Here is a 24,704-nt window from a genome sequence, read left to right as displayed (position 1 = left end):
TTCTTTCTTTTTCTGTCATCATATTTTCCTGACAATATTTTTTATATGTGTGTGTGTGTGTGTGTATATATATATATATATATATATGGTATTGCAATTCCTATGGTCTCCAGAAAGATCTTTAATCATCTACACCATACAAGCAATGAACACTTAAGGCAAAAGCAAAGCTATTATTTTTGCGCTTCAAAGTCACAGTTTTCCCCCCTAAAAATTGTATCTTAAGAAGCTGCCACTCCCCATCCTCATTCTTAATCCATCTGCACCTCTGCTGCAGCTGGTAACCTAATCACCGAAATTTTGTGCTTTATTCACAGATGTGGGCAAAACCTGGCATCAGCCCTGTACAGGATCCCCTGCTGAGAGGAGGTGCCAAAATCCCTTGGGGCAGTTGGAGCCTGCTGAGCCCAGGCTCATAAAGAACCTGGGCATCCTTTTGGCCAGACTGCACTGCTGCTGAGACCCTCCCAGGGGAGCAGCAACAGAGGGGGGTCCCCTGGGGACAGCGGTTCCCCTCCTGCCTGTGTTAGTCCCAGACGTCCCGGGAGGCAGCAGCAGCACTGGTGGGAGAGCTGCTTCTCCACAGCTCCTGATGATGCTGGCGGTCAACAGTGATGCCATTGCTGCGGGTCGGGCTCTCTGCTACGCTATGCTGACTTTTTGAATTATGAATTTCTGCATTCTTTGTACTTTGGCCATTTGCGGTCCCGCCAAGGATGTTCTCATTCCTGTGAACACACAGTGCTTTTATTCTTTTGGTTTTGGATCTTCGTAGTTCCTTGGCCTCAGTGATATCTCATGGAAAAGTGTTTAAGGGGAGATTGTGCAGTCTGGCATCTTTTTACCTGTTCCCTTTTAACAGTCTGAAATGTTACCAGCTTTGAGTTTGCTTCAGTATCGCTTTGCTCACATATCCTGAAGGAGGAAACAACTTGCTTGACCCATGTGCTCTAGATCAGCCATTACTTTTAAGTATCTCTCTCTGAATTTCTCCCTCATTTGTCTCTTAGCCCGCTCAGCTGTCCCACTGTGCTGTTTGGGGAGAGGGACTTACAGGCACGACCTTGTCTCGATTCATTACTTTGTTAGTTTTGGCATTCTATATATTTTTAAATATAGCTTTTCCTTTTATAGGATTAAATATTTCTGTTTTAAGAGCCTGTTGAAACACACGTTTCCCTGTTCTCCTGTCTTAGGCTCGGCAGCTGATCAGCACAGGGCTGTAGATCAAAACTGACTTCTGGCTCCTTCAGACACCAGTTAGAGGAGGCGATGCTGAAATGGCTTGAGGTGTGCTGAGCAAGGAGATGACTGGGGACGGTATTTCTGTTAAACGTTGGTTCTAGCTGTCACTGGAAAATTCACAGTTTTGAGAAGCTGGGCAGACCCCAGCAGGAAAGACGCTGGAGAAAACAGGGACAAGAGCAGAATGAAAAGCTCTCACGTTTTCTTCCTGCCCGTCCCCCCCGCCCCCCTCCCCAAGCATTGTCTCTGTAACGCTGCCATTTAAAGATTGAGTGCCTATCCAAAGGCTGAATTTAATATATAATGTTGATTTAGGTCACAACTATAAGATTGTTCATCCATCCATCTGGTACAAGGCAATAAATACAAAATCTGTCTGAAATGACAGGCCAGCCTCTCTGCTTGCTGGCTGAAGTAATGTGCTCCTACTGTGGTATGATAGCCTGGCCGGCCTTGACAGTGGATTCCAAGAATCACAAGTTTACGGTCTGTCAGCCAGTGCAAACATCTATCCATCAAATATTCCCCACTTGTTTTACCTAGAATGCAGAACCAGGGAGGCATTAAGAAATGAGTGGCAGAGGGAGATTATCTGCTTTGATACATGTATTTTCTAGGCTGGGAGACAGAGAGCTGGGATGGTTGTACTCCTGTGGTCTCAAAGATCACCAAAACACCACCTGTGAACATGCTGGGATTGTAGAGGTCTGAAACAGCATAGAGGTGATCCTTATCCTCATTTTTTTGGCTATACCTTGCTCTCCAGCAGAGACTGTAGCTCAGAGGTTTTAAAGTTTGGGCTATTGCTTGTTATAAACCAAGAATAGTTTATTAAACAAGGCCTGGATTAGTGCTTGAGTGGCCCTATGAAACAGTAATATCACTCAATAGCCAAGTTTTCCAAGGGGAGTGATCCTGACCTACTCATTGTGTATGTCTCCCAGCAAGGTGACACCCTAGGGGATAGGCACGCTCGGGGCTGTGCACATGCCAGTTAAAAACCCCAGGCCTGCAGGACTAATCCTGCCTCCTTGCTGCATTGTGTGGCTGTGGGCTCAGGTGGCATCCTCCTTTCTGGGCTGAAAACCCCCAAACCAAGGCTCCTTTAATCTTAAAGGGTCCCTGCAGTTTCTAACACAGTTAAAGGTCTTTGTCCCTGTGTCCTCATCAAATTCTGGTTTCATTCTTTGTGCCCCCTCTCAGGCTCCTTGCTGGGACCCAGTACTTTACTGGTCTCCAGCTTCCCAGCCTGCAGAGTCCCATGGGATGGGAGATTGTGTGGAGAAAGGAAGGAAGGGCACTTCCTTTGGGTGGACAGGGGGATCCAAGGTCAGAAGGAGGGAGCCTGTGAAAATCAGAAAGTGGGAGCAAGGGATGAAGTTCAGAAGAGAGGCATCAGCTGGGGGAAGAAAGGGTTTTCTTTGGTCTGGGCAACTGCATCTTAAGAGAGTTGAGCACCCCCAGGAACTCTTTGCAGAGTTTGTCAGCAGTGGATTCTCAGTGTCTCTCAAGACCTTGCCTCTTAAAAAGCCTTTCAGGGCCCTGTTACTGCATGGACGAGCCATCAGATGCTCAGGGGACAGGTTGTGCTACCCTTTTCCTGCTGACTTGGTCTCACTTCGCAGGTGGCTTCTCTGGGTGCAGAGGTGTGCTAGGGGATGCAAGGAGGGAGCATTTCCATTGCAAGAGGATGGAAGCTCTGCTCTCTGGCCAGCTCTTCCCAGTCTTCCTTGGTACTGCAGAGGCAGGCAGGGGAGCTGGAGGGGGTTTCTGTTAGCCAGTCAATCAATCATTTCCCAATGTTTATTATTTATCCCCCTGGCCAAGCCCTCCCCTCATCCCTGCCACTCTGGGCGATGGGAATTTTTGTGATCTCTGAGCAGCAGAGGCTGGCAGGCAGCCTGATCTATGCTAGCAGCTCTTTCTCAGCCACGTGAGAGGAGAAACATCAGCAAGGAGAGATGGAGTTAGAACTTTATTAGGAGAAACCTAGGCACAATTAACTATTAAGAAATACATGTATATAAAACACCTTACAAACAAAAACATGGTTTTCCCCCTCTGTGTGTGTGAATATATATGTATATGTACAGGGAACTGTACCAAAGCTACCTATGTATCAGGAGCAAGGATTCACAATCCCTTTCAGTGTCCCTAAGAGAGGGAACGGCTCAGTCCCCTTATCAGCTGGTCCCCGGCCATTCGCTCATGCAGTCCAATATTGGGAAGCTGTGGCCTGTGTCCAAAAAGGCAGCGCAGGGTAAACAACGGGGAGCAGCTTAGCTCTGTTTAGCAAATCTCTTTAAAAGAGGGATGTCAGCCCTGCACTGAGAAAACATACCTAGAGTGGGAGCTGCCTACAGACCTCAGCCACCAAACTGCAGTGTTGGGTCCCAGTGGCTTCTCTGAGAGGCTACAGTGGTGGAAGGAGCTGGTCCATGGGTGGTTTCTTATGCCATATGTGCTAGGGATGGAGTGGAGATGAAGATGACCTGATGGCAGAACAGGGACTTGCTGCGAGGACACATATCTTGGCTTGCACTGGCTGGTAGGCTTGAGAGAGCAGCGAAGAGCTGAATGTTGTGCAGGACCCGGAGAGGACTCTTGCTCCTTGCAAAAGATGCTGAAGTGTTTTGGTGAGTTAGTGAGAAGAAGACACAGGCCGTACCTCTTCTGCAGATAAACAGAGGATGTTTTTCTCTCAAGTGGGCTGCTGGCAGCACCCTTTCAGCAGCATTCTGGTTGCTTGAAAGACGAGTTTAAAAAGGGAAAACCACTTTGTTTCCACATGATAGTTCGTCTCTTTTACTAGTAAGATATCTGTTCTCGCAGGAGAGTATTTCTGCTAATGGATGTCTTGCTTAGAATTGATGACATAAGTATCTTGGGAAAATTCCCTAGCCTTCATCAACTGGTCGTCTAAGCGATATCCCTGGGGCCAGTCTTCTGCGCTGACTTAGGAATGAGGAAGGGATTCCAATGTTGGACATGAGGCAGCTGTGCATGGGGGACCACGGATGTCCTTATTTGTGGGGAAGAGTTCTATACACAGTGTCAAAAAATTCAAGTAGGGTTTATTTTATAGGTAAACTGGTATAAAATATCTGGGCTCAGGTAGAGAAAGGGACAGTTAGAAAGAGCGAGAACAAAGCAGATGAGAAAGTCTTTCAGAAAGCCTACCGGTGTGTTTCTGCTCCCTGCCAGTGAGAGAAGCTTCAGCTCAGTATAATTGCTAAGCTGATGTAGAGAATGTTGACTAGACATCAAAGAAGATGCAAGGGGGTTGAGGTCCAGTCAGTCTGTTGAATACAGTGTCGTGGTGGATACCAGCTGGGCAGCCTCAGGAGTCTGCTGGCCTGTGCTCTACCAGGCTGAAGATGGTGAGTCTCCAATCCCTGTGGGTCCCATGATGAAAATATGGCCGAGACCTTCACATCTTGAGATTGGTGCTTCTCTTCCATGCATGTCTCCCAGTGGCTGTCCCTGCCTTAAGCTGTGAGGTGCTGTCTGCAATATAACGAAGATGTTCACTGAAAAGGAGCAAGAGCGTGTTAAAACAGAGAGAGCCCAGTGGCAAGAGACTGGAGTCCGCTTTGCAGAAGTTTTACTAAGTGCTAAGACTGCTCCTTCTCCTCATCCCTCCTGGAGGCAGGTCACACAGACAAATCATCTGACCTTGCCTTGCTGCTGGCACGGCTGGTCTTGCTGAACCGGCGTTTCTCATTGAAGTAGTTCTCGGGGAAGGCGGGTGCCGCACATTCGTTGGCCACCTCTGGACTCTCCATGTAGCTGGACTTAATGAAGGGCCCTTCACCAGCGGCATCCTCCTGGTCATGGACTCTCTCGGTGGCGAAGTTGGCGGTGTTCTGCTGGGAGGCCGTCTTGTTGCTGAAGGGGCTGATGAACTTCCCGTTGGGACTTGACAAGCACTGGTTAAAATCTGGTGGAGGTGTGTACATCTGGGCCCTTTCCACTTGCGGGGCAGACTCCAATCTGCCGGGGGCTGTGCTGGGGCTGGGTTTGTAAGACCGGGAGCACCTCTCTTTGGCTTTCTTCCAGCCCAAGTGGTACAACTCAGCCAGACTGAGGAATAGGGAGAGCACTGCCACAGCCAGCATGAAGACGATGAACACGTTCTTCTCTGTGGGACGGGAAACGTAGCAGTTGACAGGGTGGGGACAAGGTGCCCGCTGGCAGATATACAGGGTCTCCAGGAAGATCCCGTACAAGATGTACTGTCCCACAATGAAGGCCACTTCCATGGCAGTGCGAATCAAAATGCTGTAGACGTAGGTGTTCAGCAGACTGCCCCTGAGTATGATTTTGCCTCCTGATTCATCCCAGCAAGACAGCTCAGCCTTCTCTGCCACGGGGCACTTCTGCTGGTAGTATGTGTCACCGTTGTTCTTCATCTCACGGGCTTCTATTTCTGCCTCCTTCATCTTCCTCTTCTCCTCCATGCGCACCGTGTGCATTGCATGGCCCATGTATACTAGAGATGGGGTGGAGACAAAGATGATCTGGAGGACCCAAAACCGGACATGGGAGATGGGGAAAGCCTTGTCATAGCAGACATTCTCACAGCCGGGCTGCTGAGTGTCGCACATGAAGTCAGACTGCTCGTCCCCCCAGGAGGACTCAGCTGCTGTACCCAGCACCAGCATTCGGAAGATGAAGAGCACGGTCAACCAGACTTTCCCCACCACTGTGGAGTGTTTGTGGACCTCCTCAAGGAACTCTCCCAGGAAACTCCAGTCCCCCATTTCTGCTCACCAGGAGGGGTGAGAAGTGTTGAAGGGAGAATTGGACACAGCCTCTGTGGGAGAAAATAGAAAAGTGATTCTAAGGAGGGTTAGGAAATGCCCAAGCGGGAATGCATGGAGTGAAATGATTTGGTTTGTGTGAAAGGAAATGTTTTCATTTGACCTGAAATAAATGAAGTCTGGTTTGCTGAAAACTTTGTTTCACATCCACTGAAAACAATGCTTTGGGTTTGTTTGTGTGTTTTTTTAATTCAGCTACTGAAAAAGAAAGTGATCTATTTTGCATAACCCAACTACAACCTGTTAAACGGGCTGCCAAAACTTTGAGGGTGAGCCAGATTTATTCCTGTTTCAGAAAGTCCTTTCACTGCGGTCTGCATATTGCATCCTCTGTGGACTGTGTAGTTAAAGCAGCAGTCATCTGTCTGCAAACTGTGCTCTCGGGAATCCTCAATGGGCTGATCCCCTGGGAGATAAGACTGGAGTCTACAGCTTGGTCTGAGCAGTGCCTTGGCACTTTCATATGTTGCCTTTGTGCAATACCTGCGCCCTGGAACGTGAAGTGCTCGCAGCTCTGGACTTCGTTTCTGAGCTTGATGCCATTACTGAAAGAAATGCAGAGAAAACCTTTCTGTTGCCCACCTGCCCATTGCCCATAGGTTTTGCAGTGTTGCTAGTTGCAAGTGTTTCATTTACAAGTTGCAAATGGTTTGGGGAGTTTTAAAACTTTTGGTGAGCTGTGCCAGTCCTGTAAACCTAATCTGCTGCCACCGTCATGCCTCTCTGAGAGGGAACTGCTGCAAAATCTACATGGTGGATCTCGCTTCCTCCTCTTTTTCTCAAGCTCTGAAACAAAATTCACAGTTCAAATGACACAGACAAAGAAAAAAGTCTCCTTTGAAATGCCTCCCAAGGACCAGCAGCTCCTGGGAAGTGCTATTTGGTAGGTGGTCTGATGAGAGGAAAGGTTTGGTGGGCTGATAGTAAGATTGCAGTGAAGATGTTGGAGAGCCTGTTTCTGACAGACTGTCTCTGGCCAAGTCACTTAACCTCATGGATAAAAAGAGAACGATGGGTTTAATCCATCTTTTGTGGGGCTCTGTGGGAGTGCTTGAGCAATCACTTCATCCAGTTATATTCACCATACTTACCTTCCCAGGGCACTGCAAAGCTCTCCCTCGTGCATGAGTTAAGGGCTAGGTGCTATAAAGTGTGCAGTATTACCTTGGAGATATTATTCTCCCACAGTTGCTCTTTTTTAAAATATCCTTTTAATAAACAAATGAAGAACTTAATCATCATCATAATGAAATATTAAAAGCACTAGACAAGGTAAATCCCAAAGCCGTAGGGACCACGTTGTTAACTCCCCTTCTTTATTGTCCCTTGTCTTGTCTTTAAGAGCCAATTATTTTTACTGTACAAAGAACGTCTGTGGAGAGTAGACACTGTTAAAAGCTGAAAATTTACTGCAGCAATATTGTGTAGGTTTCCTGTGAGCAAAAGCTGGAGAACAGAGAGATAGACTTGTTGGGGGAACAATGTCCCCCCCTCTGGTTATGTGAGTGATCTAATTTAATGTAGCAGCGCACGATGATTTATGCTATCACTTGTTTATATGCGGTGTCCATCTGCAAGGATGGATTGGACAAAGATCGAAGGTTGAATCCTTAAACTCCTGGTGCTGCTGAGGGCTGCCGTGCAGAAAGGCGAGGATTGCCTGTGTAAGGAGGCAGGGAGGTGACCACTTGCTGCCCCGTCGCCTGTCGGAAGCCGTGTGAGGAGGGAGAAGGGGCATACCGGGAAGCAAAGGATGGGCTTTGGCTCTTCCCTGCTTTGGCAGGTATGCTGCAGTCGTGCTGATGTGGATCCTGGTGGCTGCTTGGCGTATGCAGAAGCTTTCGTCTGCTGCCAGCCCAGAACTGGAGGAGCAGTAACACAGAAAATCAGCTAGTCTTTCTGACTCCTCTTGTCTGCACTGGTAAAAACTGGTGAATGTGTGGGTCTGTCTTACCTTCTGAAATGGCTTTAGTGCAGCTACTGCACTCTGGAGAAATTAGCATATGGCTTCATTCTGTGAGCACCAGGGGATTAAATACAGGCAGATAAATCAGTGATGGGAAATATTTACAGACTGTTGCACTGAAGTCAGGGGGTTTAATATTTTTTTTCCCAGAGCGCAGACAAGGCAAGCAGATACCTATAGGTACATCCTGTGTCAATATACTGTAGCACAACTGTACGAGAGAGATATTCCTTCCAAGACAGCATGAACCATGGTGGGTGTCCTCCTTCTTCCAGGTGAGTTTATGTTGTTTGCAGGTGCCCCTATTGCTCCTGCTGTTGTTAGCTGACAGATGCCTTTCTTAATTCACCTTGCTTGTTAGGGTAAAAATGAACACAGTTCTTCCTGGTTGTGCCGAAGGCTGACTTTTCCTTTCCGCCATGGGCATGTGCAATCATAAACTGAGCACCTCTTCCCATCAGTTCTACCATGTGCGGGTAGTTTGGGTTTTACTATGGCTTGTTTTCCCTAGGGAAGACTACTAAACCTAGACACTCGCAAATTGTAAAAATCGGTGTGTACAGAACACAAAGTAAAGCAAATGTAAGTACAAGAGGAGTCCAGAAACAAAAAATGCTGACGGGTGTGAGAATAACAGTAATTCACCTGCCTCACACATGCACAAAATTTTCCAAGAGGATGTAAACCAGAAGGATCCAAGGCTGGCAGCCATGAGGCTTAGACTAAATAATAGGGCCATTTTCCCTGCCCTTCCCTGCTGGCTGCTCCCCTGCACAGGCTGTTTAAAGGAGGGGCTGCCCCAAGACACCTCCTGATCATCTTGCTACAGCCCTATAGAGAGGTGAGGTGGCTATTGCAAAGGCATAGGTGGCCACAGGATAACGGGTTTTGGAAACCAAGAGGAGTTTCTCTTCTACAGCAGTGTTTTTGGCTTAGATGCTTTTTAGTTATTAGCAAGTTATTGCAATGCCACACCAGCGGCCTTCTAGAACAACAGAAGAGAGCATCTAGCTCTCTGCTGCCAGCAAGCAAAGAAGGATTGTTGTCACCCCCTCACAGCTTTTCCTGGCTATGCAGGGCTGCCTCTGACCTAGCCTTTCTCCTCAGGGCTTTACTATTCTTGAGATTTTTCCATATAGTTCCCTTTCCTCATTCCCAGACTACTGTTGTCCTCGCATGCTTTGAGCTCTCAGTGTGTGAGCATCTGTGGTCTTTTATATTCCTAGTTTGGACTCAGTCGGACAAATCTTGTCTCACTCTGGTGTGACTCAGCAAAAGACACCTCTGGGTATCTTTGCAGGGCCTCAGCACCTGATAGAAGACTGTCTTGACAGCAGAGTCATGCATCTTCGTGCAGAGTTGTAGGCTGGGCTGCTGCCCAGCAGTGCTTTTGGCTGACAGCTTTCTGCTGGATCAACAAAGGAGCTGTGCGCAGTCATGGGATCTTGGCACCAGGAAACGCGTATGTGACAAAGAGCAGCGCAGCCTGGCACAAACCCAGCGACGTGGCCATCCTGGCTTAATCATCACCTGAAACGCTACTAAAGCTGGGGAAAACTGAATATCACACCGCAGGCCAGGCGTGGAGTCCACTTAGCTCCGGGCTGCCTTGTGACTGCCAAATTCCATGATAAAAATACCCCAGCGGGGATGGCACCTGCTGGTATGCCCGGCTGGCAGTCACGGGCTGCTCTCCGCCATTCCTTTTTTGCACTACCTTCTTCTGTGGGAGGGGAAGTGTCCATTGCTCTCGGAGCAGTTTTGCCCATCCGCTTGGTGATGCTGCACGGTCTGAAGGACAGGCAAGCGTTTCACGTCACGGCTTCTTGCTCCAGCTGGTGCACTCCTTCTGGTTCGACTAGCCAGGGCTTTGAGGAACAGCTAGGAAATTCACACCAGAGAGCCAGAAGGGCTGTTCCTGTGCAATTATAATCTTTATATGAGTTTATTTCCCTGGGGGTTGTTAGGAAGAAAGTTTTCCCCTCTTTAGAAGACAGGCGAGACTATCAGCAGTGATATAAATAGCTGAGCTTGACACTTCACACTAACTTTTCCCACAAGGAAAGTGACAGGAGGTCACCATCTCTGCAGGATGTTTCTAAAATAAAGTGGAGCACCTGATTATAACACTGTTTCTGCTCTCCCTTGCTGGGCTCACCTCTTCCCCTTGGCAGGTCCCAGGGGTGCACAGAGAGGGTCTCCAAGGAAAGCTCTTCCAAAGCACGGTTCCCAGGCAGGAGGAAAGCAACAAAGTCAAAGCCCTTGTATTTTTGCCCAATCTGCATGTGATTTGCTCAGTTGGATACAAGTGTATGTACACGACAGTTAATCAGACGTCCCAACGAACCGGAAGGCTGGGGCTCAAGATGTTTTGAAGAGGCTTACACACCAGACATGGGGCTGTGTGGGAGGCCATGCAAAAAGTCCATCCCCTCTGAACTACCGAATGGGGAGGCAGATGTCTCTTCTAGGTACTGGGCACGTGCGATGTGACAGCCCTGTGCAGTGGCCAGCTGTGGCATGGTCAGTGCCCAGGAATTGCTTGTGGCTTTCCTTCCTCCAGCTGTGTCACCTCACAGCAGGTCCAGGCCAGCATGTGGCACAACAGATAGCTACCATAGGGGGTATGGGGGCAGAGACCTTTTCCCCGTGTTGACACGGGGAATTCCCCAATTGTCAGACTGCAGCCAGACCTGAGTGGTCCCCGCACTGCAAAACTGGCTGCTCACACTGTAGACACTTGGGAAGGACACTTTGAGCTCTGTGCTGGAGGTCAGTTAATGCTGCTTTGCTCTACAGCTATACCTTCACTTAAGGAACTCCAGCCCCCCATTAACAGTAGTCCAACCTCACAGCATCCCACGCAGTGCAGATGCCATCATCTTTATCTTGCAGATGGTGATCACTGGGGTACAGAAAGGGCAGACTGCTTGTTCAAGGTCACTGTGGCAGAGGCAGTCCAGGGACAGAGCTCAGGGTTGTGACCTGCAAACTTGTGTCCTTTTTCCTGTCCTCTTAGACTTGGTGATAGCGACATAATGCTGCTTCTACAGCACAAGAACCTCTGGTTCTACAGACTGCAGCCCTCTCTCCTGTGCCCTGGGACAAGACTGTTGTGGTCACCTGAAAGAAATCCCCCTCGTGCTACCCTTCAACAGCAGGTACACCTGGAAGAACTAGAGGTGTGGGTTTGGGGTTTTTTTTTTTGTGCTTTTCTAGGAGGTCAACATCTTGTTACTGCTGGCAGAGCCCGCAGCTGCGGTCAGTGCCCAAAAGGAAGAACCAGCCTTTTCAGTGTACATATACAGTGCTCCTTTGTTGCCAGGACCTGGTCAGGAAGCATTTTGGGGGCACATGGCTTACAACGTTAAAAGATGAATAAAGTTAGAAATGCACTGTACAGCGTGGGTGTGATGCTTTGAATTCCAGAGGCTTTTCAGAGCTTTGCGACATAGATCAATGCTAAAGCCCACCTCAGCATGTATCTTTTTGTTCACTGTTTAATGACATTGGCTCCTTCATATATGTATACAATAGACAAGCAGTGACTCATTAGGCATTGTTTTCCAAGCACTATCCCTCTGGCTTCATATGTGCATGCATGTACTTATGGTAAGTTTCTGCCTGAAATAGGCCAGTTCTTTAGCCAAATTTGTAGCTCTCATCTGTGCATGGATCAGGACTAAATAGTTTTGTACTTTTGTACTTCTTTATGCTTTATTAAAAAAAGGTCTGACGTGTTTGTATAGGTTCCTTTCTAGTTGCTTGGGTTCAAAGTCCTGTGCTGAATCAGTATCAGGGAGAGTGCCTTTGACTCCAGTGCTAAAGTCTCATGGAAGAGGCAGGGCTCCATGTTAACAGCTCCTGTCCTAGAAGACAGACATCAAATGTTTCTCATGCCTCTGCTCCTCCTGAGTTCACTGCAATTTCTGTAAGGGCCATGCTGGTATCCAGACCACTGGCCCTGCTTGCAGTTGCAGACAGCTTGTTATTCCTTCATGAAGTATGCTTTCCCCCTCCTCTCCAAATGTGGAAAATCTCAGAGTTCACAAAAAAGAAAGTGGGTGAGAAGATAAGGGAGTTGAATGACCTGTCACCTCCTGAACACACACCCATCCTGACGCACACAGACACCCAGACAGAGGGAAATCACTCAGCACCTCCACGTGTGTACATCAGGAATGTGTTACACACACGGAAGACAGTACTATGTAGAATATTTTCATCTGAAATGATGGTGGAAGCTGCAGACTCCCAGTTAGCTGAATTTTTATTATTTGTCTATCCAGCCCATCTAATGCTATTTTTTCTCCTCCTTGGCCATGGTCAAATTGTACTTTCATATATCCAGACATCAGGGCCAAGCTCTGCCTGATGTAAATGCAGGAGACCAAGAACAGAAAAGACCTTGAACTCATATGAGTCAAGCTGAGCAATGATTTTGTCCCACTGTGTTTGAAAAGCCTGCATCAAATAGTTATGTGATAGTAGTATCCAGGCTTACATTTTGCATGGAGGGAGCACCCTCTAATTCTCTTGGGATTATCTCTGTGCCTTAGAGAAACACGGTTGCTTAGAGAGCCCAACAAAACTGGACTTGGGATAAGCTAAATGAAGGCTCACATGTGCTTTTTGCTAGAAAAATCCATCAGTTTTCTCTCTGATGTAAATGCTGCAAAAAGGCTAATGGATATTACTCAGCTTACTCCTTAACTAACAGGATGAAGAGCATCCAGTTCAGGATTACAGAGCTTGATGCTCTTTACAGTTTCTTTATCTTTCCAGGGAGAAGCTAACTTACATGAATTTGCAGCTGATGCTAAACTGGGCAGTACTGTATACAGGAGAAAGGACAGCCAAACAGGGCAGAGGGAACTCCGGAAAACAGAAACATACTAGGAAATTTGGCGACTGCTGTAGTAAAGCAGTTCCTGAGCTCTGCTGAGAGAAACCGACCTTAGGCACTGCTTAGCCAGTGGAGGAGGCTGGTATAAGGAGACGTGGAGGTGATGGCAGGCGTCACATTGGGCCCAATATAGCAGCAAAAAACCCCTGTCTGTGTGATTTTAGGCTGGTTCATAGACTGCATGAGATGCAACTTGTTATAGTGTTGAAATAAAACAGACTGGAGAGGTACTGGGAGAAGGAGAGGGCGCTCATTCAGACTTTTCCCATCCTTTCTTCCCTCCTCTCCCCCCAGTGTCTCCCTGCCTATCACTTTCCCGTTGCTCTCACACAGTCAAGCTTACCCCTGTCCCGAGCCTTGCTTCAGCTTTTTGGCAGTTTTGACCACTTAACTCTCTACAGCACCCAGACTGCTAATGCTTTCAGCTTTAGGAAGGGTAAATTTTCAGTAACTATCTACTTCCCACTTAGTACTACCTTGTCAAATCTCATTTCTTCTTTCTTTCAAAAAATCCATAGGATTCTCTTCATGCTCCAGCCTCATTGCTGTATCCTTGCCTCAGGTATTTAATTTCTCATTCATGGCAAAGTCTGGCGATAACTTGTGAGTGGATTATTTTATATACTCAGTGTATGTACATATATATGCACATTCCTCCCCCCCCCTCCCGCCCTTGAAAACAACCAATATTAAATTTGCAAAACCCAGCAGTAGGGAGTTAGGAAATGCTAGAATTACTGTTCTCAGTCATCTTAATTCAATCTCTTTGTGCCTGTGCCTCATAGCTATGAGTCTTTAACCACATCCTCACATTGTCACCTCATTCTTTGCACAGGATGCCTGCCTTATTCTGTGCCAGCCTGGCTGGGGCTTTCTTGAACAGCAGCTATTCAATGTTTTGTTTTCTCGTCATTGTTCAGTGGGTGGCCTGTGCCTCATTTACAGTACATTATTCAAGTCCAGTTCTAAAGACAGAATTATTAGTTTCCTCATGGGTTTTCCTATGGCTTTCATCACAACGGTATCTGATTGCTTCACAATTATTAATTTACTTATTTTCATTACCACCTGGAGGTGAGGAGATGGTATTAGATCAACTCTACAGCTGAGGAACTAAGGCAGTGAGAGATTAAGGTAAAAAGTCTTCATTAATTTTGGAAGCTGTTTGGAGATGTTGCTAATCTGTTTTTTTTTTCTTCAGTGTACTTAGCACTATATAAAGTATGTTCAAAGCAGAGCTCTGTCCAGTTAACACTGGAGTGGGAGAGTTTATCACTTCCCCCAGTTGGACCACATCTAAAAGTCAGACATCCAGAAGACGAGAGACACCATTGAGGGACCATTTGTGAAGAAACGTGGTTTAAGTAATTTGCCCCTTCATGACAGAAGAAAGTGGAGTAAGAAGCAATAATTAACCTCAGTCCTCTTGGATAGCTTTTATAGCTTTACATCCAAGTGCAGCTGAAGACCTGGAGCTCTGCAGCAGTCACCCTCACTGGACTGCTTCACTTCCCAAGTGACCCTGTGCCCTGGCCAGGGCATCTGTCAGCTTTTCTGCTTCAAAGGGAGAGGAGTTTGTATGGAAATTCTCAACCATTCTTGAGGCATGTCCGAAATGACAAAGATAATGAAGAAAGACAGAAATGTAAGTGTAAACCCCTTAGTTCTTACGTTAAAACCCACTGACTCTTCTTTAAAGATACACTAGAGACATTTAGAAGCATGCATCTCTATATTCATTACATGCTGTGTGGCATGAATATTTCTTTGTTTCAGGAAAGAGCTGGCATGCTAGAGTATTGTTCATAGAGATCTCTCTGTTGCTTATCAACAGCAATAAAAATCATTTTTTCCCTCTTTATGAATTCTTAGCCCAAAGGTTGAAGTTTCTCTGGTGGCTCCTGGGAACTATTTCTAATTTTAAGCCTCTGTCCTCGTGCCTCATACAACAGCACCCAAGGTGTAGAGCAGTCTCTGAAATGTGCTCCCTAATGACAATGTATAGTGCTGAATTACTCATTCTTTCTTGTCTATTTTCAATGCTGCGAGATAAGTTAGAAAACAAGGGCAAATGTGCAGAATGTGTGAAATCTGTCTGAAGGTCAAAAAGAGAAGAGAGGCTAGGGTATGAAGTTCTGTATTTTCTGGCAAGATTTAAATTTTTCATGCAAAAGTCAGAAATACTAAAATATTGTGATATTATATACCATTGAGTGAAAAAAAATCAACAACCCTGAATAGTTTTAGTAGCAGGAATACTTAACATAGTTCCCAAGTGACCGGAGCCTGATGAGTATTTTAAACCCTGAAGCCTCAGGAATTCTCCTAAACTACTGTTCTGCTCCCAAGGAAAGGGGGGAAGAAAGTTAGAAATCTTCTGCGCTCTTCTCAGAGTAGATTTTGAAAAGACCAGCAAATGCAGAATTGTTTGGCTTCTGGTACAAATACTGAATACTAAGAGGCTTCCGAATAACAGTTTAACCTGCTCCTAGCTGCACACACATATGCATACATATATTACATGCATTAAGTTCTTTAGCCTTAAAGAGAGAATCACATAGGCAGCAGTAAGGAAAAACTCTTACACATACTTCTTCTCTGAGGTATTTTGACAGGTTTATTAGCACAGAGGAAGAGTTCAACAATTAAGGCTCATTCAGCTTGTGACTTTTTTAGCTGAAGTTTGTCCAGAAATGCTACTTACACGATTCTCTGATGTTTTTTACAGTACTTCAGGGACAGAAGCACTGCCTCAGTTTACCTGAGCTGTTAAAATCAGAGTGCCACAAAGCTCATTAGACATGAGAAATGGCCAGTAAAATGACCGGTAAGGAAATCAAAGGAGTCACCACAGATCAGAGGTGGCAAATAGCAGCAACCTTTACAGTCATTGTCATTGCTTCTTTCCAGGTGGATGTATAGGGGTACTGTGTTTCAAGCTGGACTATTGTTTGAAATATGTGTTGGCAATGCTAGAAGTATTAAATAATGGAAATGTAATTGAATAATTACTCCAAGTACAAAAAGGGGAAAAAAGTTAGGAAGGCAAATAAAAAGAAGCAGCAGCTGCTACTGGGAGAGGGCATTTGTCCCTCTAGGTCTGTGTGCCTCTCTGCTGAGGCTGCCCTAGGCAGTGTTGGGATGGAGAAGAAAGGCATTCCCCCTGCAGCGTGCACAGTATGGGTCACTGGGAGATACAAGCAAGGCGCTTCTCTACATTTGAGTTACATTCCCAGGCTCCATGTCACAGACCAGCCAGGATGCAATACTCTCAAGGAAAAGAAACTGCAATATTTTGAAACCATCCTGTGCACTTCGGAATATAGGCGGTTCACGCAAACACTTGATAAAGTGTTTATATCCTGAGAGCCTCTCATAGGTAAGAGTTCCCTTCACCACCCTCCCCTGAGCAGCCTGACAGCATGCTGAAATGGGATCTGACAGAAACTGCAATTTGCACATTATACTGTCTGAGGATACTTGGGGCTCTTATCCTGCTTTCCTGTACATTGAAATCTATCGGTATCCATGTTCATTGCAGGGAGGCTTCCCCGTCATTTCTGTAGCTGCCTGTGGCAAAAAGAGTTTAATTTTTAAAATGTCCCAAGCCCATCTTGGTACTAGTGGGAATGTTTTGGAGAGAAATTGAAAGAAAAAGTAAATTTATTAAGTTATTTTTGGCCATCCTTCTTTTCCTGCCTCACCAAGTCCTTCTCTCCCCTCATGCTCTTTTCCCCTTGAGTGACAGCTTGAGCTGCCATCAATGCTTCTGCAGTTCTGTTATTTCCCCTTCATGGTTACTTACCTTATTTCGAGTATTTTGTCTTCTGTCTCCTTTCCTTGCTTTAGCACTTTTCCTTTCTGCAGTTGAGTTGGACTCCTTGTTCTTCTCAGTTGCTTGGTTTTATTCCTTTAATATGGTTCTCTCTCTCTTCCTCTCTTTTTCTCCACCCCCTTTCTGTGTCACTTTGTCTTCCCCACTGCCTCTCTGCCTTTCCCCCTCTTCTTTCTTCACCTACTTTTCTTGTCTCTCCCACCCCCTCCAGCTTAATCTTTCTATTTTCAAACCTAGTTTCCTGTTGTTTTTCCTTTAAAGACCATGGATCTCATTCCTCCTTCTCCATTCTCAGCCTCTCCCCATGCCACCCTCCCCATGCCGACAGGATGCACTCGCTGCCGGCTTCGTGCTGTCCCTTCCAGTTGCCGCTACTGCTGTTCCTTGCACCTCCTCCCCCAGATAACATGCCACGGTCTAAGCCTTCCTTAAACGAAAAGAGACAGGGTTGCCCCACAGTTACACCAGCCAGACCCTGGGAAGCTTTTTCCATGCAAGATGTCGATGAAAGACATTTTTCTGACTTGTTCAAGCTTAATCTGGCAAAGCAGAGTTCATGTGGAGCAGGGTCTTTCGCCTCTTCAAATAACATAGGACTTGCTCTGCAGTCTTGTCCCACAGGGCACTTGATGCTTCCCAGGAGGGTTTTACAGGCTCCTTTACTGATAAATAGAGTATAACCTGCCTGCCAGGAGAGGTGTTTTTTGAGACACCCCCCACCACCACCTCCCGGCACACACAGTCTGGCACATGAGCATTTGGGCCTTTCTAAAAAATGCCTTTTGCACATCAAGTGTCTGGAGGTCTTGTATGTGTCATGTATGTGTCAAGTCGAGTCCCTGATTCCTGCACATCAGGGCCCAGAGAGGAAGGTCAATCAGAGATGCCTTTTGGCTTTGATAAAGGCTGGTCTCAAAAACCCAGTGTCAGGAGACTGAGATTTGCATGGAAGACTCTGCTACCCTGAGAACTGGCTTGCTGCGCACAAGCTTTGGCGGGTGTCCCTCCAGCAATCCTTCCTGGGCTAGATATCTCCCATCCAGAACATAATTGCCCAGTGGTCCCTATGCAGCAGCTAGTGTAGATCATGAAGCAAAAGCAGTCCAGAGACTAAAACACAGGGCTGGCAACAGTTCTAATCATTGTTCTCCCACTAATTTAGTAGCCCCTTTAGTCACAAGATTGAAAGCCAGCCTACACAGGGGACAGTGCTATGCAGAGGCTACCTCTGGAGGCTTGCCCTATGTGGACACACTCTGAAATTAAAAGTGCAACTCCTTTTCAAGAGGGCTGAATCCTCACTGACGGTTAGTGCAGGACATACAGTGCACAGTAAATTCCCATAGCAGCTCAGTAAACTCCTGGTATGGAGAAATCCATAGTCATTTGCCACTTCATTTCTAACTTCATTGAAAGGCTTTCTGTGACTTCAAATTAAACAAGAATGTTTCTGGAGTTGTTTCTCCCTCTCCTGCCTGGCAGTTGTATAGCTCTGATGGAATTTCATAGGAAGGAGAATATCACTGTGTGCTTTTGTTTTTCTGGAGTAATTTCCATAAAGCATTATTATGTAAAGTCCTGTTGATTTTATGCCAGTGAAAATGTCAAGGACTTCATTATAGAAGTGTCCAAAAAAAGGTGTTAACAATACAGATCCAGCTCACAGATGGCTTTGGGATAGGCTAGCTAAGGCTTGTCAAGTTTTTCTCACGTGCTATAGAGAGGCAGGTCCTGCAAGTGAGCTGTCTGACATGTAATCCCCTCCTTGCGTGGCTGACACTTTGCTGCACACTCAGGGTGATCAGGTCTGATTCTCCCTGCTCATTCCTTTGTGTTTCCTATCCCAGTATTGTTCCTGTGTGGCATACTCATTCTCCCACAGAGTTAATCTCTGAATCCAGCAGATACAGTCTAGTTCTGTTGAATGAATGAGGGAGGGGAAGAAGGTTTCTGTCCAATATATGCATCATGCATGTGAGGTAACTGTTATGAACTCTTTTTGGTGGTGGTGGTAACTATTTGGATTTTGATGCACAGAAAGGAAATGGGTGAAGGCAGACAGGGAGGCAAAAGACAAAAAGGTGGGTAGAGGTGTTGTATGGATACCTCAGCCAGCACCTCAATGTGTCGTCCCTTCTCTTCTCTACTGCACCCTCTTCAAGGGAAAACAGAGGTGTCGTGGCAGTTTCTTCAGCTCCACAGCTAGAGAAATAGCTGTTTTGCCTGCTGGTAAGCTGGGAAGAAGGATTTTTCCTCCCCTCCCCAAGAGGCTGCTATGCAAAACTTGTAGACTTGAGTGAGGAGAGCAAGTGGAAGAGAATGCTCCCCCAGACAGTGGGAATGAAGAGAACAGCTGACAGCTTGCCATGTGCAGCTTGCAGATCTCAGCAGTTTATGATGCTGTGGAACAGATTTTGAAGGAAAGGAGAAATAAAGCCAGGAGGTAAGGGAAAAATAGGGCAACATGTACCATCTTTTGATCAAAGGTAAATAGCTTTCTTGGGGTAAGATTCCCCACCCTCTAGGTAAAAGAAACATAGCAGACCTTATCTACCTGGACTTCAGTAAGGCATAGATATGGTGTCCCAGGAGAAGCAGATTAGTGGAGAAGATTCAGCTGAAGAAGACAGGGATTATTAGAGAAATCCTCAAGTGGGTAAGAGACTGACAGAACTGAGACAACAGTTCCCTAATAGGTTGAAGGGAAGTTATCTGTGAGGCTGCTCAAAGATTGCTCTTAGGACTGATCTTTTTAAATATTTGTGTTAATTACCTTGGCACTGAAAGTAGAAATGCTAATGAAATCTGCTGATGAACAAAGCTGGGAGGTATTGTCAGGACAGAGGTGGATTCCAGCACTAGGAGACCTGGAGGCTTTTTGTGACTGGAGTGATCGAGCTGAGGTTAAATGAGAGAGTGCAAAGTCACATGCTAGGAACTTGTTGCTCAGAGAGTAACAGGAATCTCTTTTACCAACTGGGAGTTCCTAGTTGGCAGGACTGAGATGGGGAAAGTCCTGGGTGAAGGTCACCAAAGGAGGAGGAACCAGCAATGCTATGTGGGGGTGAAACAGGCAAGTGAGCTTTCAGGACGTAGCAGTATTTCCAGTTGCAGTGAGTGAGATTAATGCCGTCCAAGAGGACGCGAGACCCCTCCAGAATAGTGTGTGCAGTGCTGCTCACCCACGTTCAAGAAAGATATTCAGCCTGGAACAGGTGCAAAGAAAGGCAACGGGGTGATCAGAGGGACAGAGGGTGTCTCTTGGCCAAGAGTATGTTTATTTATCAGTCACAGAAGTGAGTGCAGGGAGATGTTTGAGCTGATTTGAAAATAGATGCGGTACCAGTCTGAGTTTTCTGCATTAATTATTTTGCACTGAACTTCATGCTAGTGCAGCTACCCAAAGTAATTAAAACATGGTGTGATGTGCCTGCAGGGTGAATACTATAAGGGAGCTTAGTTACTTAGTCTGGCAGAACAAAGGTTAAGAAAGGAAAAATTTGCTGCCTATAAATACTTCTAGGAGTTGGGGGTTGGGAAAGTAAGTGCTAGGGAGAGAGGAGAGCTACATAAGCTAAAGGACAATGTGGCACAAGAATAAATAGATATAAATTGGCTGTGAATGAATTTAGGTTGGAAATCAGAAGGTTTCTAAGCAACAGAGCAGGGAAGGAGGTGTGGAACAGCATTCTAGTAGCACAAGTGAGGGCGGAAGCCTAATGAGATTTAGGACAGAGCTTAGTAAGTTTAGAAAAGGCCATTTGTTTTGTACTTGCCCGTTATTCAAAGGGATTGAACCTGATAAGCTAAGAGGTCCCTTTTTCATTCTATTTCCTGTACTTGCCTTATTGCCTTATCAGAGCTGCTCCCTTTCACACAGAAGCCAGGTAAATCCTGAATAGAGTTTGTGTGATGAGTTTTTCAGCATTGATCCCATGGATATTTAATGGAGGATTCATTCTGTGTCAGGGATTTAAACAAACAAAAAAAGCAAGCTAACTCAATGCGTAGAGAAGGTCTGCAAATATGCAGTAATATAGATGAAAGCTCACATATGAAAGAGCTTCTTCACATAAAACAGATGTTCTTGGAGCATCTGGCTTTGCTGGAAGACTGTTTCAAATGTGCATAGATGCTCTCCTGAGATTTGAGAACTTCAAGAGACTGTCTGAAGGGAAAATGTCTTGTACTTTCCTGCCTTTACCGAGGACTTTGTGCTTGGGGAGGATATCAGATTTGTTGCATTGGGAAATTTCAGAAAAAACCACCACTCAACAACAGTTGAGATAGAAACTTCTCATATGTATTTCATCTCTGATGCCTGGCCACATCACTGCACTTATTCTGATTTGTCATATTGTCCCATGCTGGACAGGCACCTCTAGTACCTTCTCTAAAGCACAAATGGATGGTACCTTCCTGGTGGAACATTTTATCTAAAATCCCCATGTGTGGATATGATTGAAAAAGAAGGAGGGAGGGGGAAGTTCTCTGTTATACATTAGACCTCTGGAGACAGCTTGAAGGCATCCTCCAGCAGGAGGCAAATTCCCAAGGACAGGCTGGGACCAAGGGAGCAGGATTAGCATGTGACAGTGGGCCCCTGAATGAGGGGGAACAGTTTTATAGTCACAGTTTCTTATTTAGTAAAAAATCCCAAATTATTCCATTATAGATGGATGTTTTTCCCTTCCCAGCCCAGACTACCAAACCAGCACAGAGTGAGAAAAGAGGAACCAAGAAACAGCAAAGCGTGAAATGTCACTGTGTGTCAGTCTCATTTGCCAGTAAAGTTTTCAGCAAGAAAAACTGGAAGAGGTTTTCATCTCACTGAGGAGAAATGACCATCTATCCCAAAGTAAATGCTTAGCTGTCAGCTTTATTTTACTGGAAATAAAGCACAGCACTCTCACAGCTACTGCTTCCACTTTTCAACTCTGCAGCATCTCTGAGTAGTTGAGAAGTGCTTTGCAAATGATGATGTAATTACAGCTCCTATAAACACTCTCCTTGCTTTACAGGTGGAGGAACCAAACCACAGGGGGCATAAAGGATTTGTCCAAAGGATCAGCAAGTCATTTTCAGGCAAAGAGTCCTCACCTGCTTAGCCACCAGACATTCATCTTGTCCTGTAAACTTCCAGCTAGATGAATTGCTGCTTTACAAAAATATGTGTGTATACATATATACATGTATATGTTTCCCAAAGTGAGAAGAAAAGAAAGAACAGACCTTTACCTCTTTTTGCTGAGACTGCACAGGTAGAGGGAGGAGCAGGTGAAGTTGACTGAAGGGTGAGCTTTAGCACAGCCCCTTGGTCTTGCTGGACCCCACCTCTCTGTCAGCGATCGGCTCCCAGAAGAGATCCGTGTCTGAGGGAGAACACACTGGATAGGGTAAGCAAATCCCAGTCAGCTCCCAGGAGCTCAGCCTCCTGCTATGGTCTGACACTGGCTCACCGGCTGGAGGTTCCCTCAAGCCTGGAGGACCGATGCTGGGGGAGACTCGCTCCCGAGCTGTTCCTGACATGCACTGGCAGCTGTCTGCCTGGTATTCTTTTAAAGAGTCTTCATGGATCAGGATAAAAATGTGATCTTACGCAGGCAGCATTGTAAGCACAACTTGGCTCAAGTTCAGCTCTTCCTCTGGCTCCCAGCTACTCTATTTTTATTGAAGGAATTTGAGGCTATCAGAAAGGAAGTCAAATTGTTTTAGGAAAACAATAGAAAAGCAACTTGAAGTTTATTAGCTTCCTGGCCAGGGCCTGGGACCAACTTGTCAAACTTATTAGAGCAATGGCAGAGCTATTTATTTAAAAGGGCTAGCGACAAGACTCAAAATTTTGTTCCTGTTTAGGCCTCAGTGGAAACAAAGGAAAGCCATAAAATAATATCTGAAAGGAGCAGATGGCTAAATGGTAAATGGTGCAAGTAAGGTTGGCCTGTGAGCCATTTGTGGTGTTCACCAGTGCAATGGCTTTCATGGGATTTTGTTACTGAATGAAAGCCAGGGCTTGCATTCATAGGCTAGCCCCATCAGCCCAAATTCCTTATAGTGGCTGGAATTTTCAAATGGAAGCCTCACACCTAAGATTACAAATTTGGCAGGAAAAGGTCTTCATTTAGAGCTACTGAAAGGAGCAAAACAATATGGTAGGTCTGCAGAAGAGCCAGGAATAGAGCCCAGGTGTCCCTGATCCTGTTGGACTGCTGGAGCCCCCGACTGTAAAAAATATTTATATCCTTTAGAAGCAGCTGCAGTCTGCTTCCCCATTCAGCTACCCCAAAGTAGCAGGGCCGTTAAGTCACTGAAAACATGCTGGCATGCGGCTGGTGAGAAGAATGGACAGCCAAGCTATTAGATTCACAAGCAGAAAGTGTCTGTGCTGCCTGAGCCTTTCTAAGGAGTTTCATCATTTGCAAGGAAACAAGAAGAAAATAAAACAAGTGACTGAGAAGCATTTAAAACTCTGCTTAATGCAAAGCCATATCCCTTTTTCAGAGGGCTCTCTGCTAACTGAGTGTTTAACCTGCTTCCAGGGAGCATATAGGAAGAACTCACCTCTCCTTTCAACGGTGCAGTAGTAGTCTCTAGAAAGTCAGGCGCTGAGAGGAACTGAGCCTGCAGAGCTATGCACACAAGCTTTGAACAACTCAGTAACCACTTTTCAGATGAAAGGAAGAAGAGCCCACCTCAAAAATTCTCTTCCTTCTTCTCCTTATTACCTTAACTAAAAGTGTGAATGCAAAGCTACAATTTTCTCCGAGGCCTAGGGCAATAATGCATCTTGTATCGGCAAGTGGTAGAAGATCTTGGTTTATATGTTCCTTTTAATTTATCCGGGTTAGACGCTTATAAAAGGGTCAAAGTGAGTGCATGATCTCAGGAAGGGACTAAGAAACTGGGTCTTAAACTTGGTAGTTTTAATGTAAATGCAACAATCTTGCATTTATTTAAGGTATTCTTACAGCTTTTAGAAGGTTTCTCTAATTTCTGTCCGAGAGATTACCTTGGTAAACAAATCAGCCAAAGAAGCACACAGAGGAGTGCAGCATCCTAGTTCATTACAGTCCATAGGCGTTTACTTAATTTTAAGTACATTCTTGAGTTGCATTGATTTCAATGAGATTTAATAGCCTGGAAGTTAAGCACCCTACATTGCCAGCTAGGCCAGCTTTGCTGGGGGAATTCTGAGGCAGACAGCAGCTAGTCGATATACTTCTCAATTGCCTCTGCTGTGAGGGATGCCACATGTAAGTCACATGATGGTGTTCTGGCAATGGAAAATACTTTATTTGCACTTATTTGGAATCTGTGTCATCTGGACGGGTAAAACTTAATTTGCACTTTGTTCTAGTAAGTAGTGTTTCAACCCTGAATGTATGCTGTGAGAGTCTTTTTGTCAGTTGCTCAGGACTGTTGGACTCTCAGTAGTCCCTGAGGCTGGGATCCTGCAAAGACTTGGTCATGTGAGTAACTCGATATAGTTACGGCTTGGGGCCATTCGTCCACGCAAAGGTCCCTCTGTGTACCAATGTCATAGATCGGAAAAGGTTGTAGATTGTTGAAGCTCCTGTCTTTTCTACCAGGAGCCAACATGGTTGCTCAGAAACTTCTGGGATGACAGAGGTTACTAGCCAGCAGGACACATGGATGCTGGGGGACCTCTCACCCCAGAAGGCTGCGACATGGTGTCCCGTGGTGTGGTTGCCAGTGCCAGCACCCAGTTCCTGGGACGTGCTCTCCTGTGGTGGGGTTAGGTAGCTGCGTTGCTGTGAGATCTCCCAGCTCTAAAGCTTGAGGCTTTAGAAAAAGGCTGCTTAAGCAATATTGCCAGTGTGGAAAGAATCCCAGGCACACATCTCATCATAAAGCCAGCTAGTTTTGCTGTGGGGTAGAACCACATCAGCCCGTACTGTACATTCTTCA

The 24,704-nt window shown here is 45.9% G+C and overlaps 1 protein-coding gene across 3 annotated transcripts; it reads right to left on the bottom strand.

Moving 5' to 3' along the window:
• Nucleotides 1–3,207: 3,207 nt before the first annotated feature.
• GJA5 (gap junction protein alpha 5) lies at nucleotides 3,208–23,396 on the bottom strand. 3 transcript variants are annotated; one of them, XM_075033963.1, is made up of 3 exons: nucleotides 23,337–23,396; nucleotides 22,014–22,147; nucleotides 3,208–6,061 (listed from the first exon to the last, which is right to left on the bottom strand). In XM_075033963.1, exon 3 carries the CDS (start codon nucleotides 6,006–6,008, stop codon nucleotides 4,899–4,901), a length of 1,110 nt encoding a protein of 369 aa, XP_074890064.1. In that variant the 5' UTR covers nucleotides 6,009–6,061; nucleotides 22,014–22,147; nucleotides 23,337–23,396; the 3' UTR covers nucleotides 3,208–4,898. The 3 variants fall into 3 exon arrangements, with proteins under 3 accessions (XP_074890064.1, XP_074890065.1, XP_074890063.1); XM_075033964.1 differs by lacking the exon at nucleotides 23,337–23,396 and having other exon boundaries at nucleotides 22,008–22,300; XM_075033962.1 differs by lacking the exons at nucleotides 22,014–22,147; nucleotides 23,337–23,396 and adding an exon at nucleotides 16,746–17,216.
• Nucleotides 23,397–24,704: the final 1,308 nt, after the last annotated feature.

This window comes from Buteo buteo, chromosome 8, assembly GCF_964188355.1.
Source record: "Buteo buteo chromosome 8, bButBut1.hap1.1, whole genome shotgun sequence".
In the NCBI taxonomy this organism is placed as follows: Eukaryota; Metazoa; Chordata; class Aves; order Accipitriformes; family Accipitridae; genus Buteo; species Buteo buteo.
This window is presented reverse-complemented; position numbering and strand designations above follow the sequence as displayed.